This window comes from Diospyros lotus, chromosome 5 (assembly GCF_014633365.1).
Source record: "Diospyros lotus cultivar Yz01 chromosome 5, ASM1463336v1, whole genome shotgun sequence".
NCBI lineage: Eukaryota > Viridiplantae > Streptophyta > Magnoliopsida > Ericales > Ebenaceae > Diospyros > Diospyros lotus.
Window position 1 is genome coordinate 5,916,396 of NC_068342.1, and position 18,970 is coordinate 5,935,365.

The 18,970-nt window shown below is 36.9% G+C and overlaps 2 protein-coding genes and 1 long non-coding RNA gene across 3 annotated transcripts; all 3 read right to left on the reverse strand.

Annotated features, from left to right (window-relative positions):
* Positions 1–432: 432 nt before the first annotated feature.
* Positions 433–4,866, reverse strand: LOC127801766 (uncharacterized). The gene is made up of 3 exons (XR_008023182.1): positions 4,584–4,866; positions 3,198–4,497; positions 433–819 (listed from the first exon to the last, which is right to left on the reverse strand). It is a non-coding gene; the product is annotated as an uncharacterized LOC127801766 (long non-coding RNA).
* Positions 4,867–4,868: 2 nt separating this feature from the next.
* Positions 4,869–9,299, reverse strand: LOC127801760 (putative disease resistance RPP13-like protein 1). The gene is made up of 2 exons (XM_052337150.1): positions 5,455–9,299; positions 4,869–4,926 (listed from the first exon to the last, which is right to left on the reverse strand). Exon 1 carries the CDS (start codon positions 8,887–8,889, stop codon positions 5,539–5,541), a length of 3,351 nt encoding a protein of 1,116 aa, XP_052193110.1. The 5' UTR covers positions 8,890–9,299; the 3' UTR covers positions 4,869–4,926; positions 5,455–5,538.
* An 8,144-nt stretch (positions 9,300–17,443) lies between these two features.
* LOC127801525 (uncharacterized) lies at positions 17,444–18,859 on the reverse strand. The gene is made up of 5 exons (XM_052336745.1): positions 18,731–18,859; positions 18,508–18,593; positions 17,991–18,042; positions 17,822–17,864; positions 17,444–17,637 (listed from the first exon to the last, which is right to left on the reverse strand). Exons 1-5 carry the CDS (start codon positions 18,842–18,844, stop codon positions 17,444–17,446), a joined length of 489 nt encoding a protein of 162 aa, XP_052192705.1. The 5' UTR covers positions 18,845–18,859.
* Positions 18,860–18,970: the final 111 nt, after the last annotated feature.

Sequence of the window (18,970 nt, forward strand, 5' to 3'; positions counted from 1 at the left end):
GTAGAAACTAACCGGCCATTTAAGCGGTAAACATTTAAATGACAAGAATTAAAATTACAGAAATTTAAAGGCATAAACTAACCTGCCATTTAGGCGGTGAATAATTAAATGACAAGAATTAAAATTGCAGAAATTTAAAGGCATAAATTAACCAGCCATTTAGGCGGTGAATAATAAAGTAATAATAAATGACATAAGAATTTAAAAGAAGAAAGGAAGTAAGTAAGATCACAAGAGAGAATACTAAAGAAAAGGGGAAAGAACAAGAACAATTCTCAAAGAGAGAATTATAAGGAAACAACTAAACTTTGATTCAAGAATAATAATCACACTTACAAATGCAATCAAGTGAACTATTTATAGGCCACAAGATGCAATACAAACCATACAATTTCAATTATTCAATTAGACATAATTATATCTAATAGGCACTCACACACTTAAAGTTAAATGGATTTTAGCTATAATACACACCTAATATTAAATGGATTTTAGCTAAAATACATATCTAATAAAGCACTCATAAAGTTAAATGGATTTTAGCTATAATATCCACCTAATAGTTAAATGGATTTTAGCTAAAAAACACACCTAATAAAGCTCTCACATAAAAAAATAAAAATAGATTTCTATAAATTGGTTTTTAATCTTCATTAGGATTAAAAATAATCCTTGGACCTTCTCCAAATAATATCTTCCATGGGTTGCTCAAATTGGGCCTTAATTCTTCATGGAGTTGAATTCTTCATGGACTTTAATTTTTCATGGGCTTGATTTCTTCATGGGCTTGAATTCTTCATGGACTTGAAGTCTTCATGGCTACAAAAAAAATAATTTAATGTTATTAATAAATTATATATTATATATATGTATTACACATGGCACATATATATTAGATTATATTATATATATATTACATGCATGCATATAATGATGTATATGTATTATATATAATTTTATATATTATTATTATTTACTTTAGAACTTCATTTCATTCATCTTTCAATTTAAACTTGCATATAACTATAAAATATATATTAATATCTAATTTAAGCCATTTTTAAGATCAAAAGAATGGTATAATTATAACAAATTTTTTACAAAATTAACCACTAATCATGCACCATTGGTAAAGCAGTAGTGTCAGTTCGTACTCCTTGCGGCCACAATACGCATGATTAATGATATCAACGTGTACATATGCATTTCATAGCATGTCATGTATGTAGTCTACGTGATAGATACATATCAAAGCATGTCAATATGATGAAAGATCCTCGAGGATCGGGGTTTGAAACATAAATCACTTACAACCAACCATTTTTCATAAAATTAAATACAGTTGGGAAGTACCACTTACTTTCTTAAGCTTATCGGGTGCCTCAATATCCGTGCTTTATATCGAAATGCGTGCATCGCCTCAATTTGTGTGCCAATCTCAAAATTCACACAAGTCACTTCAACTTAATCCTCAAAATATCTTAATCACCATATTTGATTAAATAAGTATTAAAACCTATTTTTCCATAATTTCTTACATTTTCTTTATTTTTCTCTCTATTTTTTCATATTTTTCCTCAATAAATCCAAACTAAATATTTCTCAAATATTTCACTACGAAAATTCATAAAATAATATTCCCAAATTTTTAAAAAATTTTAGGAAATTTTACTCATCTTAACTTGGCCTTCTGACTTTCTCGGTATGAGTGTCATATCCTCGAAAAGCGTTCCCGAACTATTTTCTTGCCCAAAATTTCGAAAATAACCATAACACTCCATTTCCTATTTTCCAATTTTTTTTTCCACATTTCCTCTATTTTTCTTCCATTTTCCTTTTCTTTCTTTTCTTTTCTTTTTTTTTTCTTTTCTCTTCTTTTTCTCTTTTCTTTTCTTTTTTTTTCCCCCTCTTCTTCCTCCTCTTCCTTTCTTCTTCCTTCCTCCTGCAACTCACACATGCTTCTTCTTCTCTCTTTTTCTTTTTATTTTTTTCCTTCTTTTCTTCTTCTTCTTTCCTCTGCTCCCGCTTTCAGCGCCCCAACTAGTATTGCCTGCGGTTACCTGCCACCACACCGGCCTCCTCAGCCTCGCTGGCTGCTGCCCACACCTGTGCCGACCTCTGACGCAACTACTGCTGGCCGAACACGGCCGCTACCGTGGCCCCCTGCCCATTAGTCATGTCGCCCACTTGCTGCCATGGTCGAATTCGGCCATTGCAGGTTGTTTCCATTGCCACCATTCTCTTTCTCGATCTCCCACTTGCTTTCTGCTTCCCAATCGGCCAAAATGTATCCCAATTTATAAGTCATTCTCACTACCCTTCGCCATCCTCTATTGCGTGAAAATCCCCACATTGCCAACCATCACGTTGCAGGGCATGGCTTGGCGTTGCAGAGGCATGGCCTCCTTGCACACGTACATATATCAATATATATACACTTCACATCACAAACAAAACTCCACCTTACTTGTCCATACTGCTTGCATGAAGATCACACCATTTAGCCCATAAAGCTTGCAGAGGTATGCATGAAATCTGCAGAGACATGGCTCATTTATGCGCAGGTGGACAGATATATATATATATATAACATTATATATTACATCAATAAATATAAGAAATTACTCATTTCAACCCCAATTTTCTTTTTAATTTCACTTGAGTAATTCCTTTATTACAACTGTGCCTTCAAACATCCAATTAATTTGCATTTCAATACCGAAAACGCAAAGTTAATAATTTTAAAGTTATTCGATAATGATGATTTCGCCCAAGTGTACTCACCGGGTTGTCATTTCATCCCGAAATCACTGAAAAGTTGTTCATTACGAAAAATTGGAGCCTCCTCAGTCTTCTGTTGACTTCCCGGACGTCCCCTACAATAATTCAATTTTGCAGCTTAAATGGCAGCTATATTTTAGCTGTACCAAAAACTGTTCCCGATTCGATTTCTTTCGATATCATAAATCCTATCTCGGGATGCTTATCAACGTCGTATCATTTTCCTTAAACAATTTCACTCCCAGACACTCCATGTAGCCGATTTGATACTTATAACTACTATCAAACCAATTTTTTGGTATTCTAAACTTATCAGAATTACGTGACAACCTCATACAAACATGGGGTATTACAACTTCCTTCACAATTTAATCGTGAGCAACAAACACACACACAAAATACATACACATATATACCTTTGAGCCGGAGGCGGAGCTTCAGGTGATGTTGGCGAGAGGTGACGACGGTGGCCGGGTAGGGGCGACGGCGATGGCTGGATGGGGGCGTTGGCAAAGAGTGGCGTTGGTAGGGGCGACGGGGATGGTGAGGCGAGCTGTGTTATGGCCTAGTGGGGGCGACGACGGGTGTGAACGGCTGTAGAGGCGACGGTGGTGAGTTTCAGGGGTTTTTTGGGGGGCGACGATTGTGGCTAGGTGGGGGGGGCGATGTGGGCAACAGGTGGGAGCAATGGCGGTCCGAGTGGCCATAGGAGCGGGGGAGATAGAGAAAGAAAGAGAAGGAGAAGAGGAGGGATAGAGGCAGAGCGGTCTCACAATTGCTCTCGGCCACCTGCTATTTCTTCTCTCTTTTTTTCTTCATTTGTGCTCTCTTCTTCTCTCAACCACAATCCCAATGCCTAAAGATTTCTAAATTTTGAAGGCCACTGAAGAAGATTTGGTGTGTGTTGGGTAGAGAGGGAAGAGTGTGAGTGTGAAGGATGGGATGGTTTAGGGGGAAAAAATGTGTTGATCTCAGCTATTAATTTTCTTGAAAAGTCATCACAATCATTCAAAAAATATCGCTCTCACATTTATATTATACAAATCAAAAACCTTTTTACTTTATTATATAGATTTAAAAAAATTAAATGCACAAGATTTTGACAGTTCAAAGTAATTAGTTTATATAGACAAACTTTTTGCTACAACTTAGTGCCAAAATGATTAAAATAATGGGCGTGCTTAAGATGCAATAAATATATCTTATTTTTAGATAAAATATATTTAATATCTCTCATTTTTAGTTCCAACTATTCATATTAGTCGGTAATGAACAACTTTAAGGCACTTGTTTTTAATACACCTTGGAGCACTCGTTAGTATAAAAAAACTTTTAATAAAAAAATTATGCAAGTAAAATTTTTATATCAATAATTTATTACTAAATACTAAAGTTTGATACAAGCAACCTTTACAGTGTTGAATGAAAATTGTACAATATATTTGTATAAAATTTTTCTATTTATTGCACTGCCTTGGAACATCTTTCTCCAATGATTCAAGATAAGAAGAAAATAAATTCATTAGACCTCAACTTTTCAGAAAGAAAGTTCGCACATAAACAAGCAGGGCACCTTGAAAAATCCTTAGCATTCTCACCATTTGGTTTACACCTAGCAGCTTATCCATGGGTATAGGAAGGCCCTCTTCAGGCAAGGACTTGAGTTCATAGCAGTTGATTACCAGTGTTTCAAGACAACCTAGGCGTTGAAGGCCCCTGTTATATCAAAGAGGGCAATTGTCTAGGAGATGGCAGCATGAAACAATACTAACAATAAGAAAGCTTTAAAGAAACCATATTACCAGACGAGGCATCTTGCAACCAATTAGGAAGCTCGCGCCCCATACTTGGATATTGCAAGATTCTTCAAGTTGGTATGAGGTTGCAGGTTCTCGAGTACTTCTCTTCCATTCCCCGAGTCTTTGGTTTTTCCGTTCCATTCATACTTCAACACTCTGATAAAAATGTTTACTTCAATGATAAAGATGCAAAGGCAATTAAGGCTTCCTCCCAGCTCGGCTCATGACAAAAGAAAACTAGCTTATTTAGCTAATTCAAATTACTGTTTATGTAAAATAATGTCTGAACTCGCCTGATGTTGTTATTCCTTGTGCAATTGCCTTCACGTAGATGCTAACAACACTTCTGTTGTAATAGAAAAGAAAAGAATTAAAGGGCCATTAGCTAAAATCTATATAAATAACAGAGTAGTTATATTAAGCAACACTCTGCTGTTTGAAGAACAATTAAATTAATCAATAGAATTGATGTCTATGGTCACTAACAGGGTAATCCAATTAATTCAACCTTCAACAGAGACTTTCTAACAGGATCTAGAATGGATTTCAGCTATAAACACTTGTTAGTTCGATTATAATATCAACAGTGTCACAATCACCTTGACCTCAAAATCTTCATCAATTTGCCAAACTTAGCAATTCAAGAAAATAAAAACACTCTTTTTTGCTGCCAAAGATGATCCATTAGAAATGTGATTTGCAAGGGGAAGAAGTGGCATTGGATACCAACTCCATTTCTACTTTGCTAAAGTATACTTGAAAAAACCAGTAGTACAAGCACAAAGCTTTCTCTGCCAAGCACATAAACATTATCACTCCTCCAAGCTTTCAATAACGAATCAATTCACGCATAAACAAAGTGTAGGGGTAGCACCTGAATTTGATTGCCGCACAATGGAATGGTTCCCTCTGAGATATATATATCATGGTATTCTCAAGCCCTTTTTCCTGTAAGTTTTCAGTAAGATTCCAGCAATGGGCAATTTCTGATTCTTAGCTTAGAGATGGAGTTGGGAAGGCCCTCTTTAGGAAGGGACTGGAGTTGAGGGCAGTTGGCAATTGTCAGTACTTCAAGAGAGCCGAGGAGTTGAAGGCCCCTGTTGTTCAACAATTTTAGATTTGGTAGAGAACGGATTTCAAGCCATGTAAGAGTCGGGGGAAGCAGCCCCTCGTCTGGAAAGGATTCCAGCTCTTCTTCATTCGAAATTCCAAAGTGCTGAAGGGAAGAGAGTGTTTGAATACCCCACTCTCTCCTACGAGCAACAAGTTTCTTGCAATTCCCCATTTCAAGTCTCCTTAAGTTTGAGGGAAGACCCCCTTCTGGAAACGACTCAAGTTCTGGACAATCATGGATAATCAATGATAAAAGGGACGGAAGGAGGCTGCACATCCTTTCTGGGAGGGACTTCAGTTGTGTGCAAAAACCGACGCTAAGAAACCTAACATTGGGAGCTGGTAACTCTCCTTGAGCAACAGACAACATATTTCGGCTGCCGTGAAGGGAGATAAATTTTAGATTTTGAAGCTCATGCTCGTCTGAAATGGAAAGACTTTCAAGTTTTGCCCAATCGACCATTAGTACTTTAAGGTTCAAAAAGAACTGTAATGGAGGAAAAGGCATAAGGTTTGGGCAATTGAAAATAACAAATTTCTGCAAAAATGGAATACGAGTTGGTAGAGTCCCCGTTAGCTTGGGACAATCTGATACACACAACTCTTGAAGCTGAGAGAACTCTACAGTTCCAGACATAAACCATTCTTCCCATTCACGCATTGCTCTAAAAGTTAGCTTCTTTAGATACTGAAACGGTTTGCCCAAAGAAACATCCCCACAGAATTCAGAGCCCACTTTTCTTAATCCCCTCATAGATTCAATAGCAAGTTCTTGCAAAGAGGGCAGTTGACCAAGAGCGGGCAACCAAAAGCAATGCTGACACCTATAAAGGGATAAGGTAACCAAATTAGTGAAGGAGGGATCTCCCAACCAGCCAGGAAATGTTGTGCCCCCATACCCCCATATTGAGAGGCTCGTCAAATTGGTATGAGGCTGCAGATTCTCAAGCAATTCTCTTTCAAAACTGGAGTCATTAGTTTCTCCATGCCATTCAAATTGTAATTCTTTGAGAAGCTCTCTCTCTTTTAATTTGGTGACCAATGCATCCTTGGGACTTGTTACATTTTGCAAGTTTGAAATGCATAATGACCCTTGAAGATGATGAAGTTCTTTCAGGCCTATAAAATCCAGCCCACCATTCTTACCCAATACGTAATTACTTAATTGTTGAAGACCTGTTAGTTGACTAATTTGCATTGGCATCTCCCTTAATTTAGTGGATGAAATTTTTGTGTATGTTTTAGTGCTAATATCTAGATGACGCAAACAAATTAGTTTTCCAATTTCTGATGGTAGTGTGGTGAGAGAATGACATTCTTTTAGCAACAATGTCCGTAAATTGTATAGGTTACAAACTGATTCAGGTAACCGTAGAATTTTTGAGCCTGATAAGTCCAAGAATCGTAAATTTGTCAAACTATCAATCGAATGAGGTAAAATTGGAGAAGATAGAACCCGTAAATAATTTAGTGGTGGCAACAAATTCAACGACTCATTGTGGAGTCGAACATTTTCAGGCCATAATGGCAGAAAAGTCCTTAGATTTTTGACCTCATTTAATGCCTTGAACCTACTAATACCCATCATTTCAACAACAAATGGATCCAAAGAAATGTGGCGTACTATTTTGGGAATATCACGTCGCTTTTTATAGTCTATGTGGATAGAAAACTGTCCAGATATGGCTTGTGCTAGATCATGAACAAGGTCATGCATTGTAAAATAGGTATGTTTCGAGGTTACTTTGTGAGCGGATTGTTGGAACAATGACCTTGATACAAGTTCATCAAAGTACTCCTCACTAATCTTTTCTATTGTCTTATTACCTCTAGATTGCACAAAACTTTGAGCCATCCAAATCAGTACTAGCCTTTCCTTCTGAAATTTATAACCTTTAGGAAATACGGAACAATAAGCAAAGCATTGTTTTAATTGAGAAGGCAGATAATAATAACTTAATCTTAGGGCTGGAAGGATATTATTCTTATCTTCTGGCAAGTCCCATAAATCACTCTTTAAGACGTCATTCCACTCCTCAATATCAAGTTTGGAACGCAACAAACCCCCAAGTGTTTTTGCAGCCAGAGGCATCCCTTTGCACCTTTTCACCATCTCCACACCCATCATTTTGAGGTTTGGTGGAACGGTGGTGAGTCCATGAGTGAAAGCAATTTTAGAGAAGAGAGAGAAGCAATCTTCATCTGACAGTGGTTGCAAGTTCTGAACAGGGAGAGTTTGCATGATAGATGCAACACTCTGATTACGTGTAGTTGCGATAATCTTACTTCCATATGCCCCAGCTATTAGAGGTCTCCTCAAAATTTCCCACATTTCATAATTGTCATTCCAGACATCATCCATTACAATTAGATATTTCTTGCCACACAGCTTCTCCTTGAGGCTGACTTGAATTTCATCAAGATTTGCGGTTTCGAGAGGAGTTCTAGTGAATCCCTCAAGAATCAATTTGGAAATCCCGAGAATGTCAAAAACATCGGATACAAAGACCCATGCTTTAATTTCGAAATGTTGATTCACTCTAGCATCATTGTACACAATTTGAGAGAGATTGGTCTTCCCTATTCCGCCCATCCCCACTATTGGAACTACACCTATCTCGTTACCACATGCATCGTCTGAAAGCAACAAATTAATTATATCCTCCTTCTCCGAATCCCTCCCAAATACATAGGTTTCATCCACCAAAGAAGTTGTTGGCAACCTGCTCACATGCGATTTCCCTCCATCGTCGACTCTCAAACCAAGAGCATCTTTTTCTTTCACAAAATCCTCTAATCTATGGACCATCTCCTCTAGTTTGGATTCCATGCCTACATCAAATGAAATTGTAGAAGTTGGGATAAGCCCTGTTACCTGGTTTGGGCGGCTTTGGTACTCATGTTCCACTTTGCATCGCAAAGCTTGATAGGTGATCTCATCCACTAAGTCCTCCGCATCATAGACAGCATCTTTAAGCTCGTCCAACCACTTCTTCACTGCTTCTTTCCTGATATACTTAGCCTCTGCATCATCAAGCACTGTATCGAGTACAAGCAATTTTCGGCGCAGCTCTTTAAGCTTTGCTTCCACAGTTCTCCGCCCACGAAGGAAGTTGAGGACCTCGCGAGAAGCCAAACGATCAAACAGCACCTGAAGAGTAGCAGAGAGGAAGGCGCCACCTACAATCTCACCCATATCTTCTTGTCTTTGCCAATTAAAGATTAGAAGAAAGAAAAGAAAGATGCTATGCTCTTAAGGAGAGACTGCGCGACCTTCATTTACTGCATTTAACGTGCGGCTCAAAACATACCACGCTCGCACGAAAACACGATAGTAGTGTTGCCTTGAATATCTTCCCTGGTAGTTGTGGTGAGCCCACGCTTCTGCCCTTTTTTCCAATTAACCCGACACAGTTTTGTCTCGAAATTTGACTTTGATTCATCGATATTCAGGAAATACTCTTGCCATTCTGGGATTTGTTAGACATATGTCATCAGCTTATAATCTATAATACTTTACGATAATATCTGGAAATCAAGTAACCCGGAACTGCCCATCGATACCTGGGGTACAATTCCTTTGGGAATATATCGAGCGAGGAACAAAGACATCAAATATAATTCAAGAGAAAAACGGACAGGACTGTTGTGTGTGAAGCATCAAGAAACGGTGCCATCTTAATTGGAGGGCAAAGTTGGCAATCTGGAGGGCCACTTGGCAACTATCAAGGCTGCTTCTCTACCCAACGTCTCTTGATTGTCTTTTGCTTCTTTCTGTTAATCTTGTTATACGATCAATTTATGGCTGTCGATGTTGCCTTTATTGGATCAAATCTCAGCCGTTCGATTCTCATATATATACTACAGTGCCTCGAGATGGTAAATAGACGAAAAGATATCACAAAAAGGAAAAGGGAAAAGGGAGATCAATCAGTGAAGGGTTCTTTTGGGGTGAGCAACGTTTTCATTCTTGTAGCTCTCTATTTTCATTGTAATCTTTGGTTCTTAAGTTTGCTTCTAATCAATATTTGATAATTGTGAGACCATTTTGTTAGAAGAGTCATTGATGTATAATTTGTATGTTCGAATTTTGTAACCCTACACAATATAGTGTAGTGAACTCTTTTTTCTTGAGCTCAATTAAGACGTAACTCTATTTAAGGTGAATCAAGGTAAATTTGTTGTATCCTCTGTTTGTTTTTGTTTTCCTTTTCGTTCTGATTTGTTTGTGTTTTTGATTGTGTAAGTGTGTTTACATTTTTCTGTTTTGTCGAAATTTTTTTATTCTGAGAAAGTTATTTTGTAATCTGATTTGTTTGAGTCTTCTGCTCGGTACAACAGGGACAAACTTTATTTCTACCGATACAAACTTCATTTCTACTGATAAACGATGCTCCAATTTCCACCTAACATTGTGAAAACCCAACACTGCACAAATTTCATCAAGATTTTCTCAAATACTTGGGAATTTTACAAGCAATACATTACATATAGGACACCCTCGCCCCCAACAAAATTACAGACATTGGACTGTTGACTAGAAATTGTAGCTGTACAGTAACGAGTTTTTCTGTTTCCAGCCTAACCATCGACAAGAAGTAACAAGTACCGGAAAATAAGAGCAAAGAACCAAAAATGCTCCGGTCAGAGAAACATCCCTCCTTGTATGACATTTGTGTTAGAATTTTTCCATTTTGTGTGCAATATTAAATGGATCTTGTATTTTAAGAATAAAAACCAGTTGGGCTATAGCTTAACAATGCCTGGAGGCCCAAATGGATTATATGTGATCATAATTGGACTTTGGGCTTGGTGCACCTTAATGGGCTTAGGCCTATTTATATACATATGGTTTGTGGAATAAGTGTAGGCCCAATAGGGTTTTGTGATGGGCAAGACCCTATTGGCTCTCTATATATATGGCTAGGTCCCCTCTTCTCTCTAATCAATCTATTACACCATTTTCTTCCCATTAAGAAAAGGGTTAAGGCCTAATAACAGAGAAGAAGAGGAATATCTGGTTTGGTGCAGTGCATTTGTGCTACCCATTACAAACAAGACATTTCTTCGCTGCAATGGAAATGAGAGGTATTCTTCTTCTTGTAGATATTAGTGTTTTATATGATATGTGCATTTAATATATATACTGTGAAGTATTTATATGCAACATGTGGTATCAGAGACAACACATATTCATATAAAATCTGGTTGCACGCACTGTTGAGTTTTCAATACATATTCATATAAAATCTGGTTGCACGCACTGTTGAGTTTTCAATACATATATTTTAAATTCTTCTGTGCAATCCGTAAACTCCATGAATGTTTATTTATATATGTAAGTACATATATACATACAAGATATATATTATATATTTGCCACTCCCTTGTCTTCTCTAAGCTCTCTGCAACTAAACAAAACATATATATATATACAAGATATATATATCTTCCATTGCCTTGTCTTTTCCAACCTCTCTGTAACTAAACAAAGTATATATACATATACATATATTTTCATAATCTGTTCACTGCTACGGATTTAAGAGAGAAAGAGAGACTATACCGCTGGGACGATGGCGATGAAAGAAAAAGGAAGAAGGCAGTGAGCAGCGATGAAGTCGCTGGTGAAAGAAAAAAAAGAGGCGGCGGCAGTGGCGCACAGTGAGGAAGGGAGAGGCTGTGGAGGCGGTGGGTTTGAGAAGAAACCCTAGGAAGAAGATGGGGTTTATGAGGAGCTGGGCTAGTTTTTTGGGTCGGATCTGGGCGTTTGACCCGTTTTGTTAAGATCCATAAATGAATCTGTTCCAGCAGATCCAAAGTTTGTTTTTATTGGGGCTGGGCTTGGGCAATCCTTTTAGCAAGTGGGTTAATTTTAACTATTGGGCCTGTTTTGTTATGGGCTTTAATTTGATTATTTGGGCCTATTTTATTAACTTAGCCCATATGTTTATTGGGATATATATGTTTGTTATGGGTTTTACTCATTTAATTATTTAAATTATATTTTTGGGTTTGAAATTAAAATTTTATTTTTGAGCCTAAAAAATTAATAATTAAATGATAATTCCATTACTCAAAAAAAAAAAAAAGGAAATTTAAGTTGATTGATTTCACTTAATTATTTTGGGACATTTGTTATTTGAATTGAGGTGCATAATTTTCTGCCCAAAGGTGTTAATTGTGTATTTTAATTTAGATGACATGATGTAAATGTGAAAAATACATTGTGACTTGAAACTTTTATCCCAAAGGAGATTGTTTTTGAGTTACTTATTTTTCATATTTGGGAATTTAACTTGTATATTATATTTTCTGCCCAAAGGTGATTTTATAATGTGCATTTTAAATTCCTGTGAGAATAATGCCATAAAGGTTTAAGGCTTATTCTTGTTTATCCTTTTCCCTTGATTTACTTACTTGAAAATTTAAGTTGTATATTATATTTTTTGCCCAAAGGTGATTTTATAATGTGCATCTTAAGTTTTTGTAAGAATAATGCCATAAAGATGTTTGGGCTTATTCTTGTTTATCTTTTGCTTACATTTAATTGCAATATATATTTTTTCATATACAGCCCCTTGCGCTTTCAATGTCGGTAATCAGACTTCGACCATTGAAACTCTAACTGGAACCAATTTTAAAAGATGGAAAGAAGATATTGAAATTCAACTGGATTTGATGAATCTTGACATGGCCTTACATGAGAATGAGCCTCTTAAGCCAACTGTGAGGAGTTCCATTGAAGAGAAAGCTAGGTATGAAAAATGGGGAAGGGCGAATCGTTTGAGTTTGATGATAATGAAAAGGTCTATTTCTCATACTCTTATTGGTGCCATATCTAAGATAGAAAATGCTAAAAAATTCTTTGATGATATAGCTGAAAAATACAAATCGTCTGAAAAAGCAGATGCTTGAGAACTTATGAATAGGTTGACAAGAATGAAGTATGATGGGGTTGGTGGTGTTAGAGAATATATTATGAAGATGGTTGATATAACTACTAGACTGACCGAGCTTGAGATCCCCATTACTGAGTCATTCCTTGTTCATCATGCTCTTAATTCTTTGCCTTCACAGTTTGACCAATTGAAGACTTCTTATAACACTCAGAAGGATAAGTGGAATACCAATGAGCTAATCTCTATCTGTGACCAAGAAGAAAAGAGGATCCTTAGAGGTTCTGGTGGTAGTGTGAATTTTGTGAGTCAACCAAACGTGAAAGGGCATTCCTCAAGCAACAATTATCACAGAAACAACAAAGGTAGCAACAAGATCAAAAATCAGAAGAGCAATGGCCCCAAACCTGCTATCAAGAAAGAGATCAATTGCTGGTTCTGTAAGAAAAAGGGTCATAAGAAATTTGACTGTCACAAGTATAAGAACTGGTTGGTAAAGAACAAAAGTGGAGGTAAACCACTTGCTTTTGTTTGTTTTGAATCCAATTTAATAGATGTTCCATTGAATTCTTGGTGGTTTGATTCTGGGGTAACTATTCATGTGGCCAATACCTTGCAGAGGTTTAAGAGCAAGCGAAAGCCAAATGATCATGAGAGAACGTTGGTGGTTGGAAATGGCATTCGAGTACAAGTTGAAGATATAGGAGCAGTAGAGTTTAGATTAGAAACTGGATATACCCTTGTTTTGAATGATGTTGCTTTTGTACCGTCCTTTAGGCGGAATTTGATCTCCATTTCTAAGATGGATTGTGCGGGATATCATTTTGGTATTGGTAATGGAAGTTTAAATTTGATTTTTAATTCAGTTATTGTTGGCACTGCACTCTTGTGTGATGGGTTATATAAGTTAAATTTTTCTTCCATGGCTACTTCCTTGAACGTTGAGAATGTTGGTGTTAAAAGAACCTTGATTAAAGAAAACTCTTCAACCTTATGGCATAAACGGTTGGGTCATATTTCCAAAGAAAGGATGGAGAGACTTGTTAAAAATGGTATTTTGCCTACTGTTGACTTCAATGATTTTGGGACTTGCGTTGACTGCATAAAGGGAAAGCTCACCAAAACCAAGAAAAAAGGTGCAACTCGCAGTAATGAGCTTTTGGAAATTATCCACACTGATATAAGTGGACCTTATGTCTCTACATTATGTGGGAACAAATATTTTCTCACCTTTATTGATGACTTTTCTCGTTATGGATATGTATATCTTATTGCGGATAAATCTCAAGCACTCGAAAAGTTTAAGGTTTTCAAAACTGAGGTTGAGAAGTAGCGAGAGAAAAGTATAAAGGTTGTGAGATCTGATAGAGGTGGAGAATACTATGGTAGGCATAGACCTAGTGGACAATGTATGGGTCCGTTTGCCATGTATCTACAAGATTGTGGGATAGTTGCTCAATATACCATGCCTGGCACACCAGATCAAAATGGAGTAGCTGAAAGGAGAAATCGCACACTAAAAGATATGATGAGGACGATGATGAGTAGATGTAATCTACCCATGTCTCTTTGGGGTGAAGCCATAAAGACTGCAATGTACATCTTGAATAGAGTTCCCAGTAAATCTGTGCCTCTTGACTCCTTTTGAACTTTGGGTTGGTTGTAAGCCGAGCCTAAATCATTTCCGAGTTTGGGATTGTCCTGCTGAGGTAAGAATCTACAATCCTTCTGAGAGTAAATTGGATCCTAAGACTACACGTTGTTTCTTTGTTGGTTATCCTGACCATTCTAAGGGATACAGATTTTATTGCCCTAGTCGAGGCACAAAGATTGTGGATTCTATCACTGCAAAATTTTTGGAGAATGATACTAGTGAATGCTCTTGTTCTCGTCTAAGGGATGTTAATGTGGAAGAGGAAATTATGATAGTGCCAGTGCCAGTTGTACATGAAAGGATGATGTTTGAACCAGATCAAACAGAAGAAGTATCCCAACATGAAGATGCTCCAGTACACATTTCATATCCTGAAATTCCTGATAGGCGCCCTCAGAGAGAAAGAAGATCTGCTATATCAGATGATTATGTGGTATACCTTGGTAAAAATGACTACGATCTTGGTCATGTTATAGATCCAATCTCATATAGCCAAGTTGTTTCAAGTACTTGTTCTGATAAATGGTTGGAAGCCATGGAGGATGAAATGAAATCTATGGCACGCAATGATGTGTGGGAACTAGTTGAACAGCCTAAACGAGTTAAGCCTATAAGTTGCAAATGGGTGTTCAAAACTAAGAAAGATTCAAAAGGCAATATGAGAGATACAAGGCGAGATTAGTGGCTAAGTGTTTTACTCAGAAAGAAAGAGTTGATTATAATGAAACTTTTTCCCCTGTTTCCTCAAAAGATTCCTTCAGAATTATTATGGCACTAGTGGCACACTTTGATCTTGAACTTCATCAGATGGATGTTAAAACAGCCTTTTTAAATGGACACTTGCATGAAGAAGTATATATGCAGCAACCTGAAGGCTTCAAAGAAAGTGGCAAAGAACATTTGGTATGCAGGTTGAAGAAATCTATTTATGGTTTAAAACAAGCCTCTCGACAATGGTATTTAAAGTTTGATAAGGTAATTACTTCCTTTGGATTTGCTGAAAATAAGATAGACCAATGCATATATCTCAAGATCAGTAGGAGCAGATTTGTTCTTCTTGTGCTATATGTTGATGATATTTTCCTTGCGAGCAATGATTTGAACTTGCTTCATGATACTAAGCAAATGCTTTCCAAGACTTTTGACATGAAAGATCTTGGTGAAGCATCATTTGTTCTTGGTATTGAAATTAAAAGGGACAGGACTCGAAGTTTGTTGGGACTTTCTCAGAGATCATATATAGATCGTGTTCTCAATCGCTTTAATATGCAAAACTGTAGAGCTGGGGAAGTGCCTATAGCTAAGGGAGAATTGCCTAGTAAGAAAAATCGTCCCAAAAATGTAATAGAGCAACAACAAATGGAAAATGTCCCTTATGCTAGTGCTGTTGGAAGTTTGATGTATGCTCAAGTTTGTACTAGGCCTGATATTGCTTTTGCAGTTAGTGTGTTAGGGAGATTTTCTTCTAATCCTGGGCCTGAGCATTGGGTGTTGGCTAAGAAAGTTATGAGATACTTGCAAAGAACAAAGGATTTTATGCTAGTGTATAGAAAAGTTGATCACCTTGAGGTGGTTGGGTACACAGATGCAGATTTTGCAAGGTGTCCTGATGAAAGAAAATCCACTTCTGGATATGTTTTCATGTTAGCCGGTGGGGCAATTTCATGGAAAAGTGCAAAACAGACACTTGTAGCTTCATCTACTATGCAAGCAGAGTTTGTAGCATGTTATGCAGGGGCATCACAGGCTCTGTGGTTGAAGAACTTCATTTCTGGGCTTTTGATTGTTGATTCCATCTCAAGGCCAATCAAAATTTATTGTGACAATAGTGCTGCAGTTTTCTTCACTAAAAACAATAAAAGTTCTAGTGGTTCCAAACACATAGAGATCAAATATCTTTCAGTCAGAGACATGGTCAAGAAAGGTGATATTATTGTGGAGCACATAAATACTCAGGTTATGGTTGCTGATCCATTAACCAAAGGACTTCGACCTATTGATTTTAAAAGGCACATTGTTAATATGGGGATTTTAGAGTCTTTTGATGTGCTTGATTAGTGGGAGTTGTTATTTTTTGTTGAATTGTTACTCCCAATCATTGTTATGTAATGAGCTCGACTATTTATTTCATGGATCCATGTTAAATTTTAAAGTCATATGCATACTAATGTATCTTTTTATGATGTATCTTTTCATGACATTAGATTGGTGATATCATTGTATATTTTGGAGTTGTTATGCTTGTTTCTTTTATCACTATTGAAGGCATTCAGATTCAGCTTTCATGGATAGTGATAGTTAAAGGACTGATATAGACTTGGCATGAAGATCATATAAGGTACATGCTATTGTCTATACTACATTTTCAAATCATATTGTATTCATGTTAATTTAATTGCCAAAGTTATGACCATAGTGCGGATTTATGAAAATAAATACATTTTGACGGCTATGATCTAATTTTGGCAATTAGGTCGAACGGAACATGTTTAAAGGTGATTATCTGTTAAGTTATGCTTTCAAAATAGTGGCCACTCAAGTTTTCAAATTCTTGTTGTCCAACTGGAGAGTCAATTTCAAAAAAAAAAAAAAAAAATTATTGACACCAACTAATATTGCATAAGTGGGAGAATGTTAGAATTTTTCCATTTTGTGTGCAATATTAAATGGATCTTGTATTTTAAGAATAAAAATCAGTTGGGCTATAGCTTAACAATGCCTGGAGGTCCAAATGGATTATATGTGATCATAATTGGACTTTGGGCTTGGTGCACCTTAATGGGCTTAGGCCTATTTATATACATATGGTTTGTGGAATAAGTGTAGGCCCAATAGGGTTTTGTGATGGGCAAAACTCTATTGGCTCTATATATATATGGCTAGATCCCCTCTTCTCTCTAATCAATCTATTACACCATTTTCTTCCCATTAAGAAAAGGGTTAAAGGCTTAATAGCAGAGAAGAAAAGGAAGATCTGGTTTGGTGCAGTGCATTTGTGCTACCCATTACAAACAAGACATTTCTTCGCTGCAATGAAAATGAGAGGTATTCTTCTTCTTGTAGATATCAGTATTTTATATGATATGTGCATTTAATATATATACTGTGAAGTATTTATATGTAAAAATTTGCCCATAATCCAGGTCGCCGAAAAGGGAGAACAAGTCAACACAAGAGTTAAAGGAATGCCACTTCTATTAAATGCCCTCCAAACAACTGGCGATGGCTCCGAAAATGGACGCAGCCAATTTCTCATCAGTTGAGCTAATAACAGTACGTCCAGCTTCAACCTCAATTAAGGCCTTATTGGGCTCAACATGTACCTTGTATTCTGATTTGGAATTATTCGAGCCTTGTTCAACAGAAGCATTAATCCCCATCTTCTGCAACGCTGTCATAAGATTTTGCATATTAACCGAACCCCAGTGGGTTAAGTGTTTAGGGGGTGAAGAGACTAGTTGCTCTTTTCCAAGTAACCTGTGTTTGCTGTGTTCCACAAATAACTCTCCCTTTAGCCTTGCTATATTGATATTATCCTGTTTTGTATTCCGAGTATTGAATGAAGGATGTTGAACTTGTGCAGGAAAACTCAAAACACCGCCTCAGATTTTCAGGGAACTAGCATGAACAGGAAAGCAAATTAGAGTTTATTAAAGAAAAAGATTGCATAGGAGTAGGAGATTCCAAGTGTCATTTGCATTACAAAAGAAAGATAGTTTTGTTAAAGTAAATGTCACAGCTTACCAATACAAGTTTTGGTTGTAACATCTTCAACAAAGGTTGAACTTTCTGCATCCTACAAACAAAAAGGCGAAAAAAATCTAACAATTAGTGGAAAGGGTTGTTCCAGAATTTAGTCGAGCAGACTAGTTCCATTTCCACAAGGCCTTAATCATAAACTTAGTAAAGAAGGAAAAGGGAACAGTTAAGTTCACATGGAACCTTCTTTCATTTCAGTTCATGCGAACACTTGATCTGACTCAAATAGGATGGAAGGTGTTAGTAGCACCCAAAGGGCCCAAATAGAGTGGTATGAGTCAGAATGTTGAAACTGAGAATGTTTATAAGTTTAGCCATTCCCCAAAACAGTTCATCATCAATTGACATATAAAATCATGCTTGCTTAACATCTCATGATCCTAATCTTCAAACAATGGCATAGCATTGGCAGTACACAGTGATACCATATCTGGATTCCCCCCTAAGCTATCTACTCAATTCACATTCACTATTAGATAATATATTTAAAACAAACTCATACCTCATTCCACAAAGAAATGAGCATTGCAGGATCTTCATTGCCATTGGCTTGAAAGGTAAGAGAGCCAAATCAGCATCTACTCCTTTCTGCAGATTGCATATTAACCATTCTGTTAGTGAGAAGAAAGTCCAATCTAACACAAGTTTAATCTTCATAAAAAAAAATAATAGGATATGATGCTGCTAGACAATATCAGGAAAACATTGAAAAAGACTACAAACACCTCCATGACAAGTAAAGAATTTTGATCCCCAGACCAACGGCGAAGCAAATAAACAACAGGTCCAAGCCGCAGGCTCCAGTGTGAGCAAAAAACAATGCATGGTTGCTGCCACATTTTTCTGCGAAGAGACACAAGTTCTTACTTTCTCAATGGAGAAAGAAGAAAAGGACAACTGAGGCAACAACATGCATTAACTGAATTTCAATCACCACAGCGAACTATCAGGGGTTGGTTTTCAAA